Below are 18511 nucleotides of genomic sequence, written 5' to 3'. Positions count from 1 at the left end.
GGGGAATTGGCCCTGGTGCGATTGTGTTTTTGTGTGTCTTGTGTCCCATCCAGGGCAGACCCTACTTTGAGCCCATGGCTTGCTGGGATAGGCTCCAGCTACCCCACAGCCCTGAATTATGAGAAGTGGCTAGAAAATGGATGGATGTTGAGTTAGTCATTAATGGTGCCCCTTAAGAATCATAAAACGTCTGCCAACTGGCAATGTACAATGAACCAATACTGTAGTTCACGTATTCAAACTGATTTGAAGAGATTAGACAGATTTGGAATTAAAAACAAAGAACATTAATTCATATTTAGAGTACATTAGCTATTATTACGTTTTAATTTTCAATAACTTTGAACAAAGAGGGAAAAAAATGTCTAATCTTGACAGAACACACACTGGGTTATTTTTAACAAAACATACTTTAATTCCAAACTGCATAACTTCCAAATATGAATAACATATAATGAGACACCAAAACACATTGCAATATTCAAAACACATCTGTTACCAGGTTACCAGTTACGATTTGAAACTACTGTTTTCTACCACTGTGTGTAAAACCATCTTCCAGTATCCTTTTATTTTTTTACATCAACATCTCCTTGGTATCAATTCACACACCATACAATACTTTTTATCAGTAGAAATATGTGTTCCACAGCCTGTGCCCACAATTCATTGAAGAAATACAAAGAACAGAGTCTGCAGGAGAACCAACTGGATGAAGGTGTCTTGTTCTGTAAAAGCCATCCCCAGCCAAGAAACCACCGATTTAATAGAGGAAGTTAGTGACCAAAAACTTTTCTTTCCAGTGACCCCAATAAAAAAAGGAACAAAAAAAAATCTTTGTTTTGCTGTTGCTGTGTGTTGCTCAGAAAGAGGTACTCTATGTTGAATGCTTTTTCTGTTTAGATACATACATTATGTTTTGCCATGGACTCTCAATGTTTAAAGAGGTAGAAGTTGTATTTCTGAGGATTACTCTCCTTTTAGCTGGCATGTTAAAAAAAACTCAACATACCCCCACACATGGCACTTTAGTTTAAGATGTCTCTTAGTAAAATGATGTACCCAGGCCTCTTTTTTACTGACAAATGGTTGCACCTTTGGCATTTTGGGAATTGCAAAAATGCATCTGCATTTTCTCTGTGCCATGAAATGCCACAAAAACACCTCCTTGGAGACATAATGGAGTTTATAACCAAAGTTCGGGATGGATTTCAACATCCAAGGTCAATCAGACTCAGCTGTCAGTAATTTGCGATCACTGCTGATGTCGTAAAAATTACAAGTGAACATAAATTAGAAGAGCCAGTGTCATGTCTTTAGGTGGTGGGAGGAAACAAGGGCTCCTGATAAAAAACCTTTGTAAATCTAGAAAGAACATGCAAACTCCCCACATACAGACACCCAAGGAAAGAATCAAACTCATGACACTGGATCAGTGAGACAGACGCACTAAACACCATTATGTTATATCTTGCCTTATAATAATACAAAGGAAGGTGTAATACCCCAGAATTACTCTGAGGAGACATGTGTTCTGTTCTGTGACAGGAGTACAGCTAACAAGGACCTGGAGTTACAGTTCATTAGTTCAGCACAGATTGACAATCAGACAATCATATTGCAGAGGCTCAGAAACAGGACAGGACTGCTACATGTTAGTGCATAACTGGGGGAAAACATCTTTTATTTCATAAGAGTCAATCTGTCTTGACTTGGTTTGGGCTGCTTGAAGTAAATAGATACAGTTCTTCACTGCAGAGAGGTAGCTTGAGAAGTTTTTGAGAACACATGCTTATTTTGAATTACAGGGCAAAAACATAATGGATATACAGGAAAACGCAAACGTGGTTTCAATATTTGTTTTAAAATAACTTTTTCTAACATATGCAATTCAGTAATCTTTGTATCAAAATGTGAATAATAAAATGCCTTTTGAATTTTCTAACAAATCTGAGTGCTAAAATTGTGCACATTATAATTTGTCATAGTCTGATCAAATTTTGCTCTTTTAGTTTGTGCAATAGTATTGTATTCAACAGGACTGCAGTTCTTCGATGATTTGTACAGTATTGCTACACTCCAGAACGCCTACATTGGTTATTGTATGGCTGAATTCTGAATACTTGACAGTTCAGTTTGTGAGAAAGATGTCCAAATATAACATTGAAATCACAAGGTGAGATGAATGACAGATCCAGGAGATGAAGTATAAACACGTTCTGCCATCGTCACATTCTCTCTAAACACCCAACAATGAAAACATTATCGGCATGTAGGTGGGGGGCCATATTTTAAAGGCCAGTTTTTCAAGTACATTGGACCTTCTTCTTCTTGAACAGCAAAAACTTGCAATTGTATTCTACAATCAAGATCTGGAGATCAATTGAGACCAAGTTTAATTTAGAAAACAGGATGTTGTCTTAATTTGTGGAAATATTTACTTCATTTTGTGAGCATCCATCAGGCACAAGAAAACTTTTTTTTGTTGGAATTATTTATCGATTGATTTATTGGAGTAAGGTTCCTTTAGCAATAGTCCAGAAAGCAATTCTTTACTCTGTAGGTCTTTTTATTTTGAAAGCATACCTTTCTTTTTGTGAAGTTTTGTTTCATTCAGGACCATCTTGTTTCTGTTTGTCACGGAGAGCCAGTCTTGGGCCTATACAAAGGAAGGGTTAATGTACTCACACTCATTGCAAATACATATTTATAAATAATAATTCATGTGTTGCATTTAATCTACTGTTTTTGTAAGCAAATAGATGCTTTTGATTTGATCGTTTTAGAGTGTTGCTTATTCTTTGTTCGGGATCTTATTTTGTAACTTTAGACCTTATTAATTTAGCCTCCCCTTATTCTGAATAATAAGCCTCCCCCATCTGAACTCAATCATCCCATACAATCCCTGCCAATTTGAGACAATATTAGGATGTTCCATATTATTCATATTGACCACCCTCAAATAGTTATTGAAGCAGATTGATGGGATCTCCTTATTCCTTAATAAAATCAAAATAATTTTATGCCGTTGAAGATATATTTTGAATTTTATTTAGTCTTGCAATTGGAATGGTATGAGAAAGATAAAAAAAACAGACTATTAGGCCAGATGACAAAAAATCATTGCAGACATTTTATCTTAAGGCTTATGTTAAGAACCTATCCTAAGAAATGTATTTTTTCCAAATTCAAAATCACTGAATAATTGAAAATTTCAATTTGAAATATAACATTTTTTTTTGTTAGGCTTTGCTGGTTAAAATAAAATATTTCCAGTCTGGTGAAAGAACTTCCCAGAAACCCAGGAGGTTTCCATGGCAACAGCTCCAGAGAGCATGACATTACTATTCTAAGCATCCATCTTTTACGACTCGGCACAAAATATCTTATTAAGATAATGGACTTTGCAGGAGCAAGATGTTTACTGAAATTTAAATGAAATGAAATTTTCACACATACCCCCTGTCAATGACAAGATATTTTGGCATTCAATTTTAAGTTAAATTAACTAAATAAAAATGATCAAGGTTAAATGTTCAAAACCGTGTTTTTCTGCTCATGTGCGTTCATTTGTCCATTCTCTGAGGGGTTTTGCTACTAAAATCTGTGTCTATCCTTAGCTCAACCTCTCCCACCAACAATATATTGTTTTCATTAATATTACATTTAAACAAAACAAAAAATTTCATGCACTGGAAAACTCTTTTGTACTATGTACAGGACTGGGAGGTCATGCTTTTTCTGTAACAATATAACCTCTGGAGTCAGTATAAATGTGCCATAGAAGGTCAGACTTCAGCACATAATAACGCTGAAAGCCTGTCACTTAGAGCTGGTCGGACTGATGCTCTGAGATTTCCGAAAAGGTCTCAGACAGGCTGACAGCGGTGTCCTGGTCATCAGTGCAGATGATCTCAAACCTGTAGTGTCTGAATTCAATGGCAAACGACCCGAGGAAGGCCAGGAAGAACATGACCAGTGCCCACTGTGCCCGCGCGGCATGCATGTGCAGACGCTGCGCCATCAGGGCAAAATCTGCAGCCAGGCAGTCAAGGGCAACCGATGACATACTCAACGGAGAGGGCGTCACAGAAACACAGGAAGCTGAAGGAGCCTCACACAAAAGGGGTTTGGTCTGAAGTACTTCCTAGATACTCACTCACCCAGACTGGGTCCAAGACTAGGACAGTTATAGAAAAGACCAGCTCAGTGGAAAGAATGTGTTTCTAAAGCATATTTGCCTGATAAATCTGGTTTTCGGAAAGCACACCCATCATTCTTTATATGATTTAAAACTGTATTTTTTTTATTCAAGTCAGTTAACTACTAGCTACCAACAGAGCCTGAAGGATCAAACGACTGTCCCTCACCATTCATATCTTTTCTCATGTTCTTTCGAGTAGTTCTAAATTAGGGCCTTTAATCACTTTAAGATTTTAAAATGTTTTAATCTGTTTTCAGAATATTTAATCCTTACTATGTTTAGCTAATCTGGCAAAAATACATAAAAAGCTTTATGTATTCAAATATCTAATATTTATAAAAGGTCTCCGAGGCTGTGAAAGTACTACACACAGAGAGTGTCTGTGTAAGCCAGTCTGTATAGCACAAATTTTATTTGAAAAGATTGTGTGTTAGTAAAGCAGATTCCAGCTAGCCTGGAATAAGGCCACATCATTGATTATTGCCAACTGAGCTCCTAACGCTGTTGTCTTTTTTGTCCAATTTAAGCAACTTAAGGGAACTCCTTAGTTGCTAGACCAGTAAAGGTACTGTGATCAAGACATTTACACGACTATCTGAGCGTGATTGAGCACTGGAGCATGATTGGCTCAGAATCCCAGAATACTGGTGCACGATTGGCTCAGATTCCCTGAGCACTGGTGCATGACTGGCTAATATTCTCATAGCACTGGTACACGACTGACGCAGTCTCCGATCTTTGCAGATCTTTGCAGAATTTTAATCAAGCATAAAAATACTTTCACAAGTTAGATCCCTTTAACATGGTACTCCTTGAGTTTTACTGCAGTTTTACCATGCTTATGCCAAGCAGTTGCTTTGTTGGTCTTTATTTTATTTTGGCACGTATAGCCATGTTCTTACCACAACATCGCTGTGCTTTACTATACGTTTACTCTGCTATTATCATGGGACACCACAGCAGACTTTTATAAGGGGTCCAGCTCCTCTGAGGGAGTCTGTGCAAGCGGCGCCTCTGGCTCTGGTCACTGGAGACCTTTGGCTTAGCAGTGAAGGATACAGAGCAGCATGCACAAGGTGACGGCCCCGGACAGGAGAAACCGGGGAATCCCGACTCTCCTCCCTTCGTTTTTTAAGTTGACCTTCATGGTGAGGACAGACTGAATCCAGCAGGCCAGCGTTCCAAACCCAAAGGTCATCGACGTCCCCACATTGTGAAGCTCTTCATCGTTCGAAAGCTGAAACAACATTGGAAAAGGGCTGTTAACATCCACGTGGTACATTGAGGTGGTTTTCTAATTTCAGAACCAAACGTGCAGACTGATACTGCTTCAGTTATAGACCAAGTGTCCCAGCAAAGACCAACATAAAGCAGTATAAATGGGGTCATCAAAGATCAAAATAAATGTATATTAAGGCATCAAGATACATATCACATCTGATAACAGACTACGGCATATTGGTCATCCACTCATTTTGAAAAACATCAATGATTTTTTTTAAGTTGTAAATTCCTAAATTGTGGTTTCGAAATACTTAAACAAGAATGGTAATTTTTAAATAGTCATCATTTATGCATTACCCATAGATATTGGCTGCTAATAAAACCAAAATAGAAATTTAGAGAGGAACCATTGGGATAAACTGGGTCTGAGACCACAGTTCATACCTCTGTTCCGCCACGTGATGCAAGTTGGCTCCAACACCTGAATTACAGGAGATCGAGAACAAAAATAAGGAACCTTACCTGAAAATTTCCCACTAAGGTCATTCCAAAGCAGGCCAATGATAAAGCAACCAGGCTACCAATGTTTAGCCAGGGCTTGCGAACTTTGGGCTTCAGGTGTATGTATCTGAGGACACTGATAGCAAATGCTGAAACAGAAGTGCAGAGTAACAGCATCTTGAGCACAATGTGGTGAAAATTCCTCCCATGATTTCAATCAAGCAAAGTCTTTATATATTGAAGTCAAGAATTGTGGGACACAGCTTTAGGGGAAGAAAGTGCATGTGGCTTTCCTACCTACAAATGCGGCCATGTTCATAACTTGACTGAAGACGCAGCTTGCAGGAGGAGAGTTGCCTGCAATACTGAAACAGACAAAGGACATTATATGACAACACCTTTGCTATACGGTTGGTGATAACCTGAGTCATGGACACAAACATAAATACTGTACCTTATATAGGGAGGAGACTTGGATCCAGGTCTCCTGTAAGAAGCAGATTCAGCATATTAAGATCATACTTTAAACATTCAGCAATATGCCGATCTGAATCCTGTTTTCTAAATGAAATGAGATGCTTATTTAAAAAAATTGTCAAAATGTCAAACAAATTGTAATAGGACCCAGTTTCTATGGTCAAACACCAGTGGTGTGTTTTTCCCAAAACAGCAACAAGAAAATTTAAGGAGCGATGTCTGCCATTATTTTAAAAACAAAACACATAAGTTACATGTTGTGCATGTAACTACACGCGTGCATACAATACAGTTACCACCTATCTGTTTCCTTTTCACACCCACTAATTTGGAATAAGCAGCTGCTTTGAAATCTGACTCCCTGCTGTTAACCGTGCAGTGTTCTCTACCAGGCAAGCAATACATGGTGTGAAGCAGAAGGCAGGGAAAGACATTAGGCCTCTGAAAATACCACAAACCTGCAGACAACTGACCAGACCCCTAGGGGTCACCTGTAAAACTGATTTCACCTTACTCAGGCCTACCATCACTCGAAACAAGTATGACGCCCGTCAGGGTTACTTGTGTGTCCTTAAATGTCTGAGGAGCCCAATCCTCGAGCCACACATCTTGGAACAGTGGGGGGCAAGAAGTCCCGTTTGGCAGTTGGTCTCAAAGTGAGTTGCTGCCTGACGGGTCATGCGGTGCCAAAGGTGACGTTCCGTGGCTAGGACTTCCCAGCTAGCGATGTTAATCTGTCCTTTTCTAAGATAGGTCTTAGGAGTATCTTTGAACCGCTTCCTCTGGCCACCACAGATTCTCTGGCCTCAGCTCAGCTGGTAGTAGAGGACTTGCTTGGGGCGACGGGAGTCTGGCATTCTAATGCAGTGACCCATCCAGCGGAGTTGGTTCTGGAGAATCATGGCTTCGATACTACCCGTCTTTGCCTCGAATGAGGACACTGGAATTGGTGCGGCGATCCTCCCAGTCGATACGGAGAATCTTCCGGAGGCAGCGCTGATGGAATCTCTCAAGAGTCTTCAAGTGACAACGGTAGGTAACCCAGGTCTCATTGTCGTACAGGAGAGTAGTGATGCAGACGGCCTAATAGACCATGATCTTTCCTTCTTGAGGTCACGGTTCTCAAAAGACCCAACGGCGCAGTTTCCTGAAGGAGGTGCTGGCACAGCTAATGCGGTGCTGAACTTACCCCTCGATGGTTGCCTTCTAGGAAGGAAGGCTGCCAAGGTATGGGAAGTGGTCAACAACTTCCAGCGTTTCTCCAGTAATGGTAATTGCTGGGGGCTCAGTTACCTGGCCAGGGACATCTTGGAAGAGGATCTTGGTTTTCCTGATGTTAACAGACAGCCCTAGGCTCTGGGAGGCCTCGGCAAAGAGGTTCAGAGTGATCTGGAGTTCCTCCACAGAGTGGGCAAAAATGGCGCAGTCATCCGCATACTGGAGGTCAATGATTGCTGTCTTGGCCTACCAGTGCACAGACAGCAGTGGAGTGCCACATAGCTAATAATAATAATTGCTTACACTTATATAGTGCTTTTCTGGACACTCCACTCAAAGCACTTTACAGGTAATGGGGACTCCCCTCCACCACCACCAATGTGCAGCCCCACCTGGATGATGCGACGGCAACCATAGTGCGCCAAAATACTCACCACACACCAGCTATTAGTGGAGAGGAGAACAGAGTAATGAAGCAGATTCATAGATGGGGATTATTAGGAGGCCATGACTAGTAAAGGCCAATAGGAAATTTGGCCAGGACACCAGGGTAACAACCCTACTCTTTTTGACAAACGCCCTGGGATTTTTAATGGCCACAGACAGTTGGGACCTCCGTTTTATGTCTCACCTGAAGGAACAGTGCCTTTTTACAATATAGTGTTGCTATACTGGGGAATTAGGACACACACAGAGCACAGGGAGGGCATCCCCTACTGGCCGCACTAACACCTCTTCCAGCAGCAACCTTAGCTTTCTCAGAAGGTCTCCTGTCCAGGTACTGACCAGGCTCACACCTGCTGTGCTTCAGAGGGTTGCCTGTTGTGAGAGGCAGGGTGATATAGCTGCTGGCACAGCTATGAATTGAACCAGTCACCTGCTGAATACAGATCCCATTCTGCACTTCATGTGGAGGTTTCTATGAGATAAGTCTCTCATCAAATTCTTCTGCTGAAGGATCTCTTACCTGTATTCCGAATTAAGTGGAGTTACTTTTTCATCATCAACTGCTATAAAGTATCTGTAAGATAAATTGTTCAGAGAAAAAAGGATGATGTTTTCTATTTCCAAATGCACATCATAATGCACTGATTAAAATATTTATTACACATATAATATATTTTTAATAATATAGTATATATGTGTATAAAAAATAGATATATTACTGACAACACCACAAGGGTACCTGACAGGTTCCAGGAGTTATTGCTACCTAGCAAGCCACCAGAGGATACAGTGGTCAGCTCAAGATCTCCCAGTGTCCAGTGAAATGTGTCCCATCACATGGCAAATCACTGCCACAGCCAGCTATTTGCATAGAAATTGGTAATTTTGTGCACATAAATTAATTTAGGTGTGCCACAGGATATGATTTGAATAGGCCTAATTTTCAGGACTTTTCTGTTTCTTTCATATCCAACCATTTTCGAACTGCTTTATCTAATACAGGGTCGCAGGGGTAGTTTTTTTTCAGACAATCATACTCACATATCTGAGCTACTTAGAAGTCCTGGGATACCAGACGTGCTGAACGATAGGAGGAGGAATTAAACAGAAATGTCTTTTTTTTCCCATTGATTTTCCTAAAGGCTAAAACCTCACTTTTAATAACTTATATTTAAATATTAAATAAATTCTTCCATTTTCTAACCACTTCTTCCAATTCAGGGGTCATGGTGGGACCAGAGCCCATCCCAGCAAGCACCAGTCTCAAGTGCACATACACTGACACAAGCACCAAAGCCAAAAAACATACTAGTTTAGTTTTTTTTTTATAGACTGTGGGAGGAAACCACAGCACCTGAAGGAAACCCAGAAACCCATACAAACTCCACACAGACAGCACCCAAGGTCCAGAACTGAACCCAGGGCCCCAGTGCTATGAGGCAGTGATACTAACAACTAAGCCACTGTGCCATCCTGAAATATTGATAGTGAATCTAATATTAAAGAAATTAGAAATGATTCGTTCTATAAATGGTTACAACTGTGTTCTCAATGTCCCCAGTTCCAAGAGCAGTGTCACTCTTTATTATCTTGCTAAGCGTGGAAAAAATGTAAAATGTAAGTGGCACTTTTAATCTATTTAGAATTTTGAAATGGTCAAGCTCATTGTAGGGACACGTACGTAAATAAAAGATGGGCCTACATAATGTCCAAATGATTTCTGCTGTGTGAAACATTCTATTACATTAAAGAAAAGTGACGAAACCTGTGTGTCAGGTGAGTCTTATGTTCAATTAACATTTTGTAAGAAGCACATCTTCACACAGCCTGTATTTCTAAAGAGCTTAATGCAACATGAGAAGGAAAAAGTACCATCTTATTATTCTTTAGATTTTAATATCCATAGGATGAATGTCATCAAAGATACAATTAAACAGGTTTTCCAAAGGTGACAAATCTGTGTGGCATTTAATTCGGCAATAAATGCTGAAGAAATACAACCTTATTGAGGTGCATCAGAGTGTGATGGAAACTGATGAAGGATGATATTGTTTTTATTTAAATTTTGAAAGTGCTTATTCAAATGTAATAAAACAGTTAACTTGATTAAGGAGATATATTTTCATTACTGCAATTTGACTTTTATAGCAAATGAATGAGGATTGCTTCCGCTTCAGCTGGCATTTTTCTTGTTGCTGTAAAACATGATTATGATTCACAACACAACCCATTTTTCTTGTCATTTAAAATGCATAATTCAGTGCTGTACTTTGGTGTTACGGTCTGTTTTCTGCAGGGGGCTAAGGTGCTTTGGTTCTAGTCCCACAGACGCCTCTGAGTAAAAGTTTCTGGCTGTGACATGATATTGTGTCTTAATATTGTATACTGCAATGGCACTAAGAACAACTTTCAATGACATGTGCTCTTCTTGTGTACTTTTGCACACATTTCCAACCACCAGATATAGCTCACACAATACACAGGCCCCCCATGGGCTATAAGATAACTGAAGTAAAAACAGACGGGTTCCCATTATACGTCTGTCACGATCGTAAACCCCTCCTCTTAAGGGTGCTCCAGCCCTTCCTTGTTTTTTACTCATCTCCCGCACCTGCTCCCTGTTCCAGCCCCCTTTCAGCCCCCTTAAAAGCCAGACGCTGACGCTATTCCGGGCTCTGCATTGGTTTTCGTCCCAGGCGAGTCCAGGACCTGGCAGCGCCTGGTCCCATTTAGGTTGTAGTTCCTGTATGTGTTCCTGTTCCCATTCCCGTTCCTGTGCCGGTTCTGACCCGGTTCTTGTTTTTATCTTGCCTGTCTCAGATGGATCGCCTGGCTTTGGACTTTTGCCCCGTTTTTGGATTCCCCTTTTGGACTCGGCTACGGACTGTTTGCCTCGGCCACACCTCCCTTGACCACCAGCACACCATGGGCACGCCCCCCTGTCTTCATTCCCGACTCTCGCATGCAGTTTTCCCTGTGTTTCCTCACTCTACCCCGGATTGTGTCGTCTGCATAGGGTCTGGAAAGAACACCTTTCTGACAACGTCACCCTGGCTATATGTTCTTTACCGTATATCGTTGATGAATGGAGGAACCACTGCACCTAGATCGTTTTTCAAGGCCCCAAAAGCCAGCAATGTAGGTATTTTGTGAGTTATTGTGGTCCTAAATAAAAATGTTGTGAAAAGCAATATCTAACGTTTTTGTTGTAGACAATGCTGTTACACTTATGGCTTGTATGTATCATTATGCCCCAGTAATAAAATTAAATTATAATTAACAGGAATACACCGCTGATCCTACCAATGTGGATTGAGGTGTAGTAACTTTCTAACTTCAAATGCATGAACAGAGCGTAAAAACTACCCTGAAGCAGAGAATGACTTCGTTGGTGTTGACGAGACCACAATTTAAAAGAAGTTGGCAATGATCTATCGATTTGTATTGTTTTTATACAATGTTATAGATGCACTTTTATGTGCACACCAGTGTCATAACTGTATGTTCATAATTACATTATATTTAATGTATAATTACAATATACATAAGGAGTAATGATCCCTTAACCATTACGCTGCAAGTCGCATTATTTATGAACATAACAGGACCTCTTTGTTTTCTTTAACTAGTACAAGAAAAACACAGCCTAATTTATGGTACCAATTCTATTCCACTAATTTTTATGGGAAAAGGCTCCCAATTCGGTCGCCTGGGTAAAGTTTACACTCTTAGTGTTCTTAAGGGCAAAAATTACCTTGTACGTCATTTCGATATATACTGAAGGAAAAAAGAAATGCAACACTTTCTGGAATGAGAATTCTATAGTTACAGCTTATGTACTTTCACAAAAAGTTGTCAATTTGTTTTAAGCCCTCTGACCAGCAATACAGCTTGTGCAGTGAGGCATTGCAACTTGCCAATCACACGAAAGCTCGTTACCCAACGAGGTCCAGGTGGAACAATGCCTGATCAGGTGGGTAGCTGCATCAGCATGCGTAGGCTGCAAAGGAACAAGTAATAGGTTTATTCCATGCTGAAAAAAAGAAGAAAGAAAACAACGTTTCGGCCTCTCGCTCCTCCTCTCTCCCAGCCTTTGTTCTCCCGCTACATTACCTTTGCTTACCGCCTTGTCTTTCTCACACTTGAAGAAGGCTCCACGGCCGAAACGTTGCATTTTCTTTCTTCTTTTTTTCAGCATGGAATAAACCTATTACTTGTTCCAATGCCTGATCAGGTCACCTTTAAAAAGGCCACACTTAGTTTTCTGTGCATTCCAGAATGCCTCAAATGCCACCAGAAGCAAGGGAGAGGGCCATTGGCATGCTGCAGGCAGGCACGTCATGTGCCAGCATTGCCAGACACTATAGAGTAAGCCGCTCCACTGTGTCCAGACTACAGAGAAGGTTTCAGCAGACCGGCAGGACAGATGACCATCCAAGATCCGGTCACCCTCGACTGACCACACCAGAGCAGGACCGAGATCAGACTGGTCCATCTGAGAGATTTTTTCAGATCTGCCATCCGTACTGCTGCTGAAACTGCTGGCAGACACAATGCCCGCATCAGTGACAGGACAGTGAGGCTGCATACTGCTGGCCTTAGAGCAAGGCGACCTGTCAGAGGCCCTCTGCTCACACCTCCTAGATGTCACACCCGACTGGCTTGGGCCAAACAGAGGCTGCGATGGACTTGTCAGCAGTGGCATCAGGTCCTCTTCACGAATCACTCTTTAACCTGTTCCAGCAGACAGGAGGGCCAGAGTGTGGAGGAGGAAGTGTTGCGTTTCTTTTTTCCCCCATCAGTATATATCACGACATATATCTGGTCTGGTCCCTTACCCCGAAGTATAACGGGGGACCCCCTGTACACTTTATAAAACTCCCAAAATGGGATTCAGGTAGACTGGCAATAATGTCAAAAGTGCACATTTTATCAGCATCTTCTTCGTTCCAGAGATCATTAAAAAACACAAGCGTGAACAGCCCATGCTGTGAAGCAAACTGCTCATGGAAATAAGAAAGCAGGGCAAAACAGCCTTTTGAGTAAAAACGTAGTCAAAACTCACACAATCCATAATCCTGCTGCAGTGAAGAGAGAAAACATTATGGGAAGAAACGTCCAAACGCTGCACTTCCTCATTGTCTAGACGACAGCCTTTGAAGAAGAAAAATAAAAAAAGTAAAAAACATAATCGAATCGAAGCCCCCTCTTTGTGTGGGCTTCCTTCCAGGGAATTGTAAAAAAAAAAAGTTCCAAAAACTATTTTTAATTCAAGCGTTTATTTCTGCCTAAAGATTCCCGTTTCCCACTGTGTGCGGTTTCATAAAATCGTCAAAATCCGTCACGCACGTCTTTGTAATTCAGCTTCCATTCGGTTTCCTGCTCTCTTTTGTGACTAGTCAACCTGGTAGCCAGCTTAATGTTATCCAACTTCAAGTGGCACACTACTCCAGTTAGAATATGCATTGAAGGCATTTTCCAAAATAACCTCAATGCACATATCAACCTCTGAAGTCTGTAGCACCATAAGGGCACGTTTAATATTTAATGTCTACAGTACCTAGTGCACCATGGTGCTGCTCACTGAGAGTGTGTAAGGTGAGCCGGGTTTTCAGCACTTCTCGGGTTTCAGTCCGGGTTGCACAGTAATGCTAATTGTGACTTACAGAACTCAGAGAGTGTTCTAGTGTCCCTGGGCATTCTCCCGCGATTGAGGAGGAGATCTACTGGCATTGAATCGCTGTAGCTTGCCGAATTAACCTTCTGCGAGCAGCCAGGGTGCGAAGCCATTAGGAGCAGCAAGCAGTGATTCAGCGGTTCGGAGACTCTTTGTAGTGGGTGAGGCGATTACATCTCTGTTTCCACGCCTGGCTGCTCACCCACACTTAATTCTGCACGTGTGCCGTGGGATCAAAGAAGCTGCTATTCAAAACTGGGTCAAATAAATCTAAGCACAGACAAGAAAATGTGAAATTATTTAATATGTGGAGTATATAGCTAATTCTCAAACACAACACTTGAACAACAACGCTTGAATATAGTCGTAATAAAGATCCAGAATGATAATTATTTTCCCTTTTAGTTGGCTTTTCTTCCAGGAATCTTGTAATATAGTCCACATGAACTGTACGTATGAATCAAAGAATGAAAGACGATATATGATGTGCATATGCAACGAAAAAAATAATTTGGCACATTTTTTATTCAAGCTAAAAAAAATGAGTCTGTAGGGAAAATGAACAAATTCGGCACTTTAATTTAATAAAAATAAAATGTCTTTAAGGTCTGGCCACATAGTTCGGAGCGGCTCCCACCTTTTACCAAGTGCTATAGTCTAGCGAGCCCAGCAGGAGAGTAGCACATTGCACAGAAAACACTTAGGAGTGACAATGTGCTTGCGTTTCATTTGCTGTTTTTTTACACATTGATCTTACTGGAAAATAATAAATAAATCATAATTTACAAAGAGCTCCTACATGACAGGAATTTAAATGTGAAATGCTAAAATCAGTTCGTATAACATCTTTTAAGGTTAAAAAATACAGAGTATATAATTAATTCCGGTACATTGTATTTTAATCCGGTTGTTTTAAAATTCCCGACCTAACAGGCAGGCACATACATAAATCTCATATGTTATTTTAAAATGCCACCAAATCTGAAATATTGTTTTACGGAGGAGGTGTGCTCAGAGGTGTGGTAAATGTTTTGTTTCGTTACACTGTACAATATACACTATACATACATTATATAAAATGGAGGATACATTTCCTGTTTTAAAGTACTCTCGACAACCCTAATGCAAGCTAAGAAAAAGCTTACAGCAGAAAATATGATCATACCTTGTACTTGTTAACTGAGAATGTCCTGGACGTAAAATCCGTCTTTGATGTCATTGAAACAGACAAAAATACAGGAACACGCTACGCTGCGTTAACTGCACAAAATGTTAACTGCATAACGTACAGATTCTGAACATAATTTTAAAAGAAGAAATACAAACATCGATGATCTTCTCTTCTCGTTTTAACTGAAGTGTGTTCATCCTCCTGACTGATCCAGCTGGCTCACAGCGCGGTGCGCATCAAAGAATAGCTTACGGACGCTGTAGGGAAACCAGCAGAACACTAACGAGAAAACCAAGAAAAAATCAAATGTATCGATTTTTTATACCACAATCTCTTATTCGCATACTTATAACTTCATTTTGTAAGGGAATAGCTTCGTATTACCAAAATGTACAATGCATTGTAAAAGCTCAAAGTTATGCTGTACTTGGCATTTTTCTAAATTGTATACAGTATACAGCGTTATGCCTTTGTGAAACACAAGAATAATAAGGGCTACCTCTATGGGTCATTTATTGTACATATTTACAGATAGCCATGTTAACTACAATTTCTTTGTGACTCCACAGAATCTGATGCATATGGGATTCGTGATTGATTAGGCAGGTGAGCTTGAGATGAAGGAACTTCAGTTTTTAAGCGGACATTTGGAAAGCAAAATGACCAGAGGAACTTAGTGCAAAAGTATAGTGGGTTTCTGATTCTGCTGTTCTAATACGATACGTTATTGTGGACCCTGGAGATGCTGGAAGTCACAGTCGATAGACAATGCTGAATCTGAATACGATAACAGTATGTCAAAGAACGTCTCCCCTGATTTTATTGTGAGGTATGCAATTTGTTTAGAACACTTCTTAAAATATTTATTTTTATATTTCTTTAATGTTTCAGTGCGGCCTCAGTACATTTTTAGGCAAACCAAGGCTAGGAATGCACCAGATAATGTCAACTAAAGATAATGAACTTTGCACATAACAGATATGGAAAAGAGTTGAACAGCAACTCAGGTCAAAAACAAAGGGTCGGTTCCAGTCTACTTGAACTGGGTCTTCTCTTCTCAGAGAAATCCTTCACCCAATGCTGGCGATAGGAGGACAATCCTAGGACATTCTACAGCTTCTTCACCATTGTAAAAGCAGGCCAAGCCCCCACAGTTTTAATTTGATCAGGATCAGTGCCCACCCTCCTCGACCCCACAAAAAGCTGCAGAAATCTGGTGTCTTGCTGCAGGAGATGGAACATTCTGTAGATCTACACAGATGGTATTCCCCATGGCTTTCTTAAAATGAACTGCATGCACCAAAAAAATAATCCAAACACACAAGAGCTATTGGTTAACAGTACAGGAATTAACGTTCTCTTTATTAGCAGTGAAACAGCAGTGACCAAATGGCATACCTCAAAATTGCCTCAATACCCTGCCTCATGAAAAGTTGCCTTGGGTCTACTTTAAAAGCAGACTTCGCCTGACAGTACTTCTGACTAGCAGGTGCTCACCCATGTCATTCAAAAATATGAATAAGTGTTGTGAACTGACAGAGTTTTTTGCTTTTCAAACTCTTACACTTACAGGTATAGAAGATCAACACCACTCACCCTTAGCACTGGCACCCCACAAGGCTGCTGTCTGAGTCCAAGGTTGTACTCACTGTTCGCTCACAACTGCACAGCAAGACACAGCAACAACCTCATCATGACTATAATAGGCCTGATCAGCGATGATGACGAGTCCACTTACAGGGATGAAGTCGTACAGCTGCTGAGGTGGTGTCATAGCAATAACTTGGACTTGAACATGAATAAAACAAAATAACTAATACTTTTGGACTTTCGGAGACACAGGCTGTACACTCACAGCCCACTCATTATTGATGGAACGGAAGTGGAAACAGTTACCAGTTTTAGGTTTTTAGGAATTCACATTTCTAACGACCTAACCTGGACTGTGAACATGGACATTATCTTGAAGAAGTCTCAGCAGGTCTATTTCCTGAGGTGCCTCAAGCGATGGGGGATGCCAGGACCTGTGTTGGTGAACTTCTACCGCTGCACCATCGAGAGCATCCTCACCAACAGGATCACCGTGTGGTACAGCAACACCTCTTCTCGAGAAAGAAAGGCACTGCGGAGAACAGTGAATGTGGCCCAGAAGATCATCGGCTGTGGTCTCACAGAGATTAAACAGCTCTACGAGGACCACTGCTGTTGTGGAATTCTGGCCATCACTAAGGACAGCCACCACCCGAGGCATGAGCTCTTCACCCCACTGCCCTCAGGCAAGAGATACAAGAGCATATGGACACTTACCACTAGATTCTTCAATAGTTTCTATCCACAAGCAGTACGATTGGCGAACACATTTGGCCCTGCCCCTCGGACCACACCTACACCACCTACCTCAATGTAATTTTATTTATTGCACATCTGCAGTCATTGTTTACATTCAAACTGTTTACTTGTTACTTGTATAGTGTCTACTGTTTGTTTGTATATTGTCTTGATACACTGTCTGCACTTTGTGTTTTACACTTTTTTTTTTTACAATCGAGAGACTTTCTGTAGGTAAGAATTCCATTGTACTAGTACATGTACTGGTTACATATGGCAATAAAGTTCAAGTTCTTACATAATGCTTACAAAGGCCAAAAATAATGGAGAAGCTGCCTTCTAAACTAAATAAGATACAATCTGTGATAAATCTCTCTTCTCTAAGAGAGAAGAGTGTAAACCCAGATGCCAAAAATAAGAGACCCTAACTCCCCATTCTAAAAATGCACCCAATAACCAGAGGAAGCCATTTGTAACCAAGGGATTCTTCCCACAGGAAGTCTGAGTTCCCTAAAAACACAGAATAGCAAGATCTCTCAACAAGGTTTAAATATGTGGCTCCAGTCTGGTGTTCCCGGATGATTTGAATGGAACAAGGAGCTCTCACCTCTGATATCTTTTCTTGTCATCTTGTCTGTTGTTTTCCTCCTTTCTGCTTCGCCATCCTCTCATATGGGGTCTTTCTGGACTGTTGATTGACAATCATTTACCCAAAACCTAATTAGCTATGGTAAACCAAGGTAAATTTGCTTTGATCACTGAATCTGGACCCCCTACATCTCAGCCAAACACCCCACCCTTTGCTTTGAAACTACATATGTTGACAAAGGCCAGGTGTTACCCATTCAATCTAGATTATTAAAAACACTTCTATAGTCACCTATAGCTGTAACAATAAGATATAACATATAGTATTGATAAGAACCACCAGAGGCCCTGGTAAATTACACTTATTACAAACCGGTCTAACTCTAGCTATAGTTTTAAAATATTATTGGAACATTAGTAGCCCTAATAACTTAATTATTACTTAACTGCCACGACCAAGACGTAATCACAACTGTCTGTCTTTCATCAGTTGTCTGCAGCTGCAAGGGCAGAGTGACACATCATCCCATAGTAGTCTGACAATCCAGATGCTGATCAGAGCTCAAATTGTCAAAACTGGGTTAATGCTTAGAGAACTCATTCCCGATTCAGACTTTATAACACTATTTATTTTATCACACTGAAAGGATATCAAGATTATTTGTTCTGTGTTCTT

The 18511-nt window shown here is 40.6% G+C and overlaps 1 protein-coding gene across 2 annotated transcripts; it reads right to left on the bottom strand.

The window, feature by feature from the left end:
* Nucleotides 1–2226: 2226 nt before the first annotated feature.
* tmem150c (transmembrane protein 150C) lies at nucleotides 2227–15030 on the bottom strand. 2 transcript variants are annotated; one of them, XM_088911118.1, is made up of 9 exons: nucleotides 14914–15030; nucleotides 13137–13225; nucleotides 8592–8645; nucleotides 6384–6416; nucleotides 6227–6294; nucleotides 5951–6078; nucleotides 5264–5441; nucleotides 3921–4035; nucleotides 2227–2659 (listed from the first exon to the last, which is right to left on the bottom strand). In XM_088911118.1, the coding sequence occupies exons 2-9, from the start codon at nucleotides 13208–13210 to the stop codon at nucleotides 2638–2640; spliced, it is 672 nt and encodes a 223-aa protein (XP_088767244.1). In that variant the 5' UTR covers nucleotides 13211–13225; nucleotides 14914–15030; the 3' UTR covers nucleotides 2227–2637. The 2 variants fall into 2 exon arrangements, with proteins under 2 accessions (XP_088767244.1, XP_088767243.1); XM_088911117.1 differs by lacking the exon at nucleotides 2227–2659 and having other exon boundaries at nucleotides 3205–4035.
* Between the last annotated feature and the right edge of the window lie 3481 nt (nucleotides 15031–18511).

The sequence above is a fragment of the Atractosteus spatula genome, chromosome 3 (assembly GCF_055471065.1).
Source record: "Atractosteus spatula isolate fAtrSpa1 chromosome 3, fAtrSpa1.hap1, whole genome shotgun sequence".
Taxonomy (NCBI): domain Eukaryota; kingdom Metazoa; phylum Chordata; class Actinopteri; order Semionotiformes; family Lepisosteidae; genus Atractosteus; species Atractosteus spatula.
The sequence above is the reverse complement of the archived record's forward strand: the minus strand, read 5'-3'. Positions and strand labels throughout refer to the sequence as shown.